This window comes from Trachymyrmex septentrionalis, unplaced genomic scaffold, assembly GCF_001594115.1.
Source record: "Trachymyrmex septentrionalis isolate Tsep2-gDNA-1 unplaced genomic scaffold, Tsep1.0 scaffold31, whole genome shotgun sequence".
Classification (NCBI taxonomy): domain Eukaryota; kingdom Metazoa; phylum Arthropoda; class Insecta; order Hymenoptera; family Formicidae; genus Trachymyrmex; species Trachymyrmex septentrionalis.
In genome coordinates, this window is record NW_017305474.1 from 1,851,310 (window position 1) to 1,859,981 (window position 8,672).

At 35.7% G+C, this 8,672-nt stretch overlaps 1 protein-coding gene across 1 annotated transcript; it reads right to left on the reverse strand.

Annotated features, from left to right (window-relative positions):
- Positions 1-3,305: 3,305 nt before the first annotated feature.
- Positions 3,306-7,951, reverse strand: LOC108749735 (GRB2-associated-binding protein 2). Its single transcript, XM_018488665.1, has 7 exons — positions 7,341-7,951; positions 6,589-6,717; positions 6,341-6,521; positions 5,452-5,733; positions 4,629-5,378; positions 4,413-4,555; positions 3,306-4,307 (listed from the first exon to the last, which is right to left on the reverse strand). Exons 1-7 carry the CDS (start codon positions 7,419-7,421, stop codon positions 4,065-4,067), a joined length of 1,809 nt encoding a protein of 602 aa, XP_018344167.1. The 5' UTR covers positions 7,422-7,951; the 3' UTR covers positions 3,306-4,064.
- Positions 7,952-8,672: the final 721 nt, after the last annotated feature.

The following is an 8,672-nucleotide window of genomic DNA, read 5'->3' on the forward strand; positions in this document are numbered from 1 at the left end:
TTCTAATAAGTAAAGTCGTAAATTAATTTGCCTAGATCCTCTCGATCGAACAGAGAGAGTGAATTTCATGTTTAATAAACCTCGGATATAATGAGAGACGATAAACAGTTTATTGGAAGTGCTTCAAGTTACGCAGGATACAGTGTATGCTATATGAATTCGTTTTATAAAGTTAAATATTTCAAAGCGACAAACCGGTCGCTTGACCTCGATGTTTGTTTATACGCAGGGCGGTTGATTATTATGTGACGTCACGGCGTAACTCGGGTAAACAGGTAACAGGCGCGCACTGCGCTGTTTCGTATTTTCATAGTTGAGATAAATTTTTGATTTATTAAGCTAACGTTTTTGCATTAGTTACACCGAGCATATTTTATCAAATTTATCGATATTTTTAATATATAGTTAAAAATGTATTATATTTATATCACTTTATTTATTAAAGATTATTGAATGTTTTATCCACTAATGTGGGGGGTATAAATTATTTTTTTTTAATCCATTTTCCCTTTTATCAAATTTATAAATTAATAAAGCCATCTGGGAGCGGCTAGATGTTGGTGCCTATTAGGAGCGGCAAAATGCTTAATCCGTCTCTGTTTTCATGTAAAATATATATTGTTATATTAATTGCTATAACAAATAAAAATTTATATTATAAATTATAAATAATGAAAATTAATAAATAATTAAAGAACACCATTTTAAGCTTTAATATTCACGATGCTAAATTACAAGTCGATCCAAAATCTCAGACGGAGAAGAATTGATTGTATTGACTAAATTGTTCAAATGTGATATTAATTCTTTCTCTGTCCGAGATTTCGGAGCAATTTCTAACATCATGGACACAACGCTTTAAGGCAGGACTACTGCCTAATATACTACCTAAAAATAGGTAGATTTTGACGATTTTTTAAACTAATGAAAACTAATGATATTTCAATAAACTTTTTAAAGTTACTTTAACCAAACAATTAACTTAATCGGCTGATTAGTCGATTGGAGTTGGCTAATCGCATCTGTCGTCAAACGAACGAATGACAAATGCGATTGATCAATTTTAATGGACTAATCGGCCATTTAAGTTAATCGGAGTTTAGTTAAAGTAATTCTTAGGCCTAATTTCACAAGTTAACTCACAGTTAACTCTTAACTGACGTTGAATTTATTCATTGTCTCTGTCTAATTCTAGAATTAGAAAGAGATGAGAAACAAGTTGAACCTCGGTTAAGAGTTATGGAACTGGGTCTTAGCAATATTTATTTATTCGAACATCTTCAACAGTTTTCTAAAAAGAAATTCATAAAATGTACCTGCTTTTAAAACTGAATTTATACAACAATCCTGCCTTAAACAAAAAAAAAGATGACCGCTTTAAAATCGGCGGGGGTGGAGAAAAGCCTTTATTAGAAATGTAAACGACGGAAAAATACTAGAATTTTAAGGTAAAAAAAATTCGAAAATTAATGGTTTTTTTCTTTCGACAGTTTTTTATTCGGATATTTTTTTTAGATCATTTAGATCTGTTCGCATTGCTTGAAATCCCCCAAAATTTTTGTATTTAAAGTGACATTATTAGAAAAATAGATTCGTTGAAATTAGAGAAGGTATAGATGCTGAATGCAAAGAGTGCAAGAAACGCAGACAGACCTGTTTAACTTATTATCATCTCATCAAGAATTGCAACAGCCAGTAATACATATTTCCGCTTTGATGTAGAATTATAAAGACAAAAGTATTAAAAAGTATCGAAATAACAAGAAAAATGAATTCTATTCCTTCTTCTACATATTTAACATGAATTATAATGTTTTTCATGAATTTTATGTAATTTGGTCAAAAATACCGTTTTTTACCAAAGTTTTAATAAAAAATTAGTTTTTTATTTGATAATTTTCTCCGAAGTAAAAAATACTGTTTTTTTACATCTCTAGCTTTTACAGATTGATCTACTTTTACTGGAAGAAAATTTAATTAAAACTAGAATAATAGCTTGTAATTTATAGCTTTAATGTGTAATTAAAAATAATATAAAATTTAACAAGTTATATAATATATTTACTTGCAATATATATATAATATTTGATAAAAGCGGAACAATTTTATAAAATGATAAGGGAGCACTTATTCATATTTTTTTCTGATTCATTTATTGTCAGATTATCGTTTGATAACATTACATCAAACATCATCAGATAAGCAAATTTCACTTATAGTATTTGAGAATAATTTACAATTATTAAAAATTCCGACCAATCACGAAAATATCAAGAATCACGAAATTTCATATAATCATAATTAACCGAAAATCGAAATTTGTTTTTATAGTTTATTAAAAAAATCAGTAATAAAAAATTCTTGATTTCATGAACATTATAATTTTCCTCAAAATATAATTATATTATATATATTATAATATTTTAATGTATTTATTTTAGTTATATAAATTTTTACAAAATATAGAATTTTAAAAATTAAAATTATGAAAAAAAATTTAAATTAATACTTTATAATTTCAATTTAATTAATTTAATTTAAAATATAAATTGTTTGTTGAATTAATTGTAACGTCTTAATTAATGGAAGGAAATAAATTTGCAAGGATATAAATACAGATAATTCAAAATGCTAATTTTTTAAATGAAATAACAGGATTGTAATAGATATACAATATATGTATATATTTAATTTGTACAGTTATATTTATAATTATAGATGATAAGAGAGATTAACTAGAAAATGTTTATGTAATCTCTCTTTCTCCGATCTCATCAATGATTATATTTCTATAACAGAAAACAGTTTCCACATGAATATGTCATAAGATACTGAAATTCAATTACGAACGTTTCATGAAAGAATAATTAAAATGTAAATTATATTAAAATATGTAAATGTAAATAACAATACAATTTTAATATAATTTTCTTCATGATAATTTTTATGAGATCTAAACCAGGCATGCATTAATCTACGTATGTATATGTTAGATTAAAAAAGTTCTGAGATAAAAAAGTTGACATAATAAAATCCGATATTTATGTATTAAAATTCAATATTATTCTTGAAGCTTCCACGGGTGCTTTCTATATAAAAGTTAAGCGTTTCGCGGGTTTCCTCCGTGTCCAGATCCATTCATCAGATCTATTCCGTGTTCAGTCCACTTCATCAGGGCGAAGAACAGCCTGATACTGATAGAGTATCTCTTCGCCCTGATGAAGTGGACTGTAAGGTTCACGAAATGTTGGCATTTCAAGAATGGATCTAGATACGGAGGAAACCCGCGAAACGCATAACTTTGATATAAAATTCAATATTATTTTCAATAATAATACAATGTAGTAATCAACTATTTCTGTAATATGTACTGTAAGTATAATCTAATCGCCTTGGTAATACGGATTTCGTTGCGACATGATAAAAAAATATTATATATCATTTATATCTAATGCTAAAAATAGAACAATATTACAGATTTAGTTATTCGTTGCACATAGTTCATGATAAAAATGCCCCGCGCACGTCGACCCTACATAAAATTAATATGTAAAACCATAATTATACCCAAATATATAAGAGAATCTTTATGATTTAAATAATACTTCGCTTATCCACAATTAGAAATTCCTTATTGAGGATATTTCTTGAAACTACCGACACTTCTGTTTGTCACCCTACCTGTTCACTTCCCTCTCTCTTTATATATGTATAACATTACATTTTTGGTCCATTTTACGTTGCTCTGTACAATACTTCAATATTCGATTCCCTCTTCAAACTGCATAGCCAATTTGTGAAGCTAACCGTCGCTATGTAAAGAATAAAATGACGTACTTCGTAAAGCGGTGGACGCTGTCTTCTTGTAAATACTGCGTCGATACCGTGATCAAGTTTGTCCATATTTCTTGCGCAGTATTCTAATGTGCTATTCTAGTGTGCTTAAAATAGAAAAAAAATCCTCTCTTTCATCTATATAACATAATACAAAGTCCACACACTTTACTTAAACTATTTAACATTCATGCAATCTATCTATGATTCATATAATACAAGTTCACTCCCTACGTTAACTCATCCGTGCACAGTTTTCTCTCCTCCTCCACTCGCTGCCGAGTACGATTAAAAGCCTCTGTCTTCACGAAATCCACGGTTTTGTACACAGTCGTACTTGGGAGGGGTTGCGCGGGCGGTAACGTCGACGAATTAAAGCTCTCTGTCGTTTCTAAGTCAAGATCCAGATACTGCAGCACCACTAAGCGATTAGACGCCGGAATGAAGGTGTTGTGATCTTGATAATAGTATATCTGGAAATCAAGTAACGCATAGCGGATAAAATCGTGCACACATATCGTGCCACGTCATGTGTAACGACTAAGGTTACACACAGTTCTTAGAATCGCTCTACAAACCTCTTCTCTATCCTCAAATGCGTTGTTGTCTTCATCCGACGTCGATTGATGACGTATCGAATGCACATGCGACGGAGGTGTCGGACTGGGTGCCGCCCGTATTCTTCCTCTTCCAGGTGGAGACGCTAATTGTAGATGAGGTGCTGCGAGAAATTTTACGCATCAAACATATTTCTCTTATTAAATATATAAAAAAATAGATAAAGAAAAGTTTACCTTCCACCGGTGATTTATTCAATGATGGTTTCAACTTCCTATTGATGGTCGGCGGTTCGGCCGGAGAATGTTCAGCGGAACTCACATCATATAGTGCTATTGTCGGACCCGGTGATGGTTCGTTGCTTATGATAGACGTTGAGTCGCTAGTTTTTCTGCCCGGCTTTAACTCTCTGTACACCATCGGCGGAGGCGGCGCCATGGTGGTTGGTACACCGCTCGAACTGTCTCGCACGAGAGGACTCGGTAAATTCGAGTATGTCGCTGTCGTCGAGTTTTCAGAGCGCGGACTTGACGGCTCAACGTCGTGGAAATCATAGCGGAACACATTCTGCGTCTCGTCATTGATGGTACTCGGCGCAGCGTTTGAGTAGAAATGTTTCGACGACTGTTCGATTGCCGCCATGTTCTCGACGGCCGTTTGTGCCGCTTGCGGTTGATGAGATCTAGGAAAATCGTATGATTCATCGGTCACGGCACCCGTTGTTATTGTTGTTGCAGGCGTCGTCGGCGCCGGCGTCGCTGGGGTGCTCGGTTTCGAACTTTCGGTAGCACCGTCCAGATTCAGGTAGTTGTGACCAGGATTTTCGGGTAACATATGAGGCGGTTTTGGTGGTCTGGGTGGTGCTGGCAACTTCTCCACGGCTGGTGGTATCGTGGAATCGACGATTCTGAGCTTGCCGAAGCGTTTTTTCACACTCCACGAACCAATTTCATGGTCACCCGGACCATGAGGTTGTCGCGAATCACCTGTAACGATTTTATTTCATTAGTAAAGATAAGAAAAATAAATTAAATCTCACGCGCATTGTCAAACATTCACCCGTTGAAGGAAGCGTGTCCCAATTCGCACTCGGCACACACGTTGTCCATTCGTCGTCAGTGAAAACGCTCTCGGCATCCGTTGTCGTGGGTGATCGCGGTGGCGAAGGTGCCAATCTTCTCGGGGCATCATAATGTTCGGGTCCTTGTCCGAGAGCCGAACTCAGGGAACTGGTATCGTTCAACCGACGACCGGAAATGCACTCGCTAATAGGAATGTAAGGACCAGAAATCGTGCTAGTGGGCGAAGTAGGTGGGGATTCTTGAGACTCGTATTGAAACACTAAAAAAAAAAGTTGAGTATGTAGTATTATCAATACCCGAATCAGATTAGAAATTGAGATTGGATTGAAATTTGATCAATCAAAGTTCACTAAACTTGATATTGGTATTTTTTTTTCTTCTAATACAGACATTATATAAGTCTGTTTTCTGTGATTAAACCAGTGTACACTTTTGGAACTTAAAGTGAAATAGGTATATATTTGATATTTGTCGAACGAGAAAGATAGTTCTAGTGCGGTCTAGTGCAGGAACAGAAAACAGCCCATATATAGGCTCATTTTAAGGCTGCTTTTTATTTAATTACACAAGTTGATACAACATCATTCTATCTTTCTACATTCAATGAACAAGTATCGACTTGTCATCAAATAAAAAATGTAATCTATAGTTTATGTCTTTGTGTGATTTTATCCAAAGTTTAATATACTTGTTTTATATTTATGCAAAAATATATAAGCAATAGAGAGTGCTTTCCATTTAGTGATATTACTGTTTTGTCTTTGTTCATGGCATGCCAAGAAAAACAGAACAATGTTTGATTGACTTGTATTATTAAATGAAACGCATTGAGTGGTCTTGTTAATACAAGATGGTAGTCTCATTACTTTGTTGCTCTTCGTCCTGAGTATATGCCTTCAGACCGCAAACTTGGCACACCGCATCTACCCATTTGTTCATATCTGCTTCGTTTTCAGCAACTAAATAATAGATCCTCTTCGGCGTTTTCACATTAAACATATACTGATACTTCTGTTTACGATTTTCAAATCGAAGACCTGCATCCACCTGTGACAGAACATTAATAAGTATCCGTATAGCTCATGAGAACAGATTCTATGAACGTGATGGATACCTGTTCACATTGATCCAGATCGATACGACCTTTGAGCTTACGACAGCGTCTATCTGTGTAATATTCCAAAAAGTATTGACCAGGTAGCTCTCCACTATGACGAAGAGCAAACCATCGTTTTCTCCATCGCTATTAAAAGAAGTTATCAGAGATAAGGCTATTTATCTTTATCTCAAACTTAAAATTAGCTGGAATACAAAATTCCAATAAACATCTGAGTAACCAATACATTCATTACATGAACTTTGAACCTCTTTTCGCCGAAAACATAGAAATGCATCAAGTCAAGAGAAAGTCAAAATGATTTTATTTTGATGTCATAAAAGTCAAAAAATGATGATTTTTGGCTACAAAATATGATACTATTTATTGATGTTAAGAATTACAATAAAAGTCTTATCTTTTGTTGATTTTTATGCGTTTCTTAAACTAGTCCCAAAAGTAATCAAAAGTAATAAGAAGAGAAACTAAAAATTTTCTAAAATTATATATATGTATATATATGTATATATATAGGTTAGGCCAAAATATATTTCTCGCACGAGGAGCGAACCAGGACAGTTGTCGCCGATTGATGCTCCAGTTTTTCGGAAAATTCGACAACGCCCAGGAGTCCACAGTCAATTCCATTCTTAGATTAAAAAAAAAGGGGGGAAATCCTGGGCGGACGTAAACAATGACCTAGTCCCTCCACCTGGGAGCTTCGCAGATAAGAACGCGACGCGCGAATCCGTTTAATAATTAGTACGAACCGCTCTCCAGAGCTTCGTTGGCGGCGATTTGATGAGCCATCCTTCGTGGACGATTTCCTGGGACGTCTTGAGCACTTCCATCTCTTCCTCCACCCGGGAGATGGTGGATGGTGGTCAGGACGGCGCGATTACTCTGAATCGGCTCGATTGCTCGATCGCTCGTTGAGTGATCTACGATCGCAGTGGCGTGAGGAACATTCTGGAAAAGCGCGAGGAACCACCGACGACGGAGACGACGACGCGTTCATCAACCATTTGTCTATTTTTGGCCCCAACGGCGCAACACGGAGAAACAAGCCCCTCACGCACGTCGTGCTATCCCCTCCCTCTCTCTCTCTTACCCTGATCTTCACTGATTTTCGTCTCTTCTATTCTTCACGAATGCAGAGTGGCCTGTCTCTCTCACACGCGCACGCGCGACGGTACCGACACGCGGAAAAACGGAGCCTCGGGGAGCAGGCTGCAACGGGACACACTGCAGATCTCGCACAAAGACACGCGCGAACGGCGAACGGCCGAACGGCGATGGGGCCGTTTTCCGTCTCGTCTCGCCTCGTCCCGTCCACCGTGTATGTTGCAATTGCCACCACTCGCTGACTCGCCGTCGTGACCACGCGTGCCAAGGCTCGCGCGACTCGCGAGTGACATACTCCGGGGCACAGTTGACGGTGACAGCGCAGTAACGTACGAACCCCCGCGGTCGCCCGAACCCTCGATTAGGCGTTGCCCAGCAAGCAGAATCATAAGTCATTATGATATCAAAATGACTCCAAAATGATCATTAAAAAGTCATTTTTCAATCATTCATTTTAATGTCATTTCGACGTTATCGTGACTTGTTCTGCTTGGGATAACGTCTGTTTCTATCAATATAGATGTAGAAACTTTAATCTTAGTTAAACTTACTGTTTATCTTTTCCTATTTCTAAAAATTAAAATAAGATAAAGAGTAAATTAAATAGAGATTAAAGTTTATCTCTGTTTATACATTGATAGAAATAGACAAGAGTTGTAATAAAGTCGGAATGTTATCATAGAATGTCATCATAATGTCATTTGTTATTTAAAAATGAATTTAAGTGACAAATAAGGTCGTGATGATCAATGTCTTTATGATATTATTATGCCTTGTTTGTTCTATTTAAATGCCTCTTCCGTTTTGCTCTGAAAGATATTCTTCGATATATCTTCCTTTGATCGATGAGTAAAAGAAAAAGATATCGCACGGTTCTCCAATCAAAGTTTAATAAAGAATTGGCGCCGGAAGTGACGCTGGTTGCATCGGAGATTGAGAAGAATTTTGCGCACGCGCGCGAGTTGGAGAAGATAAAT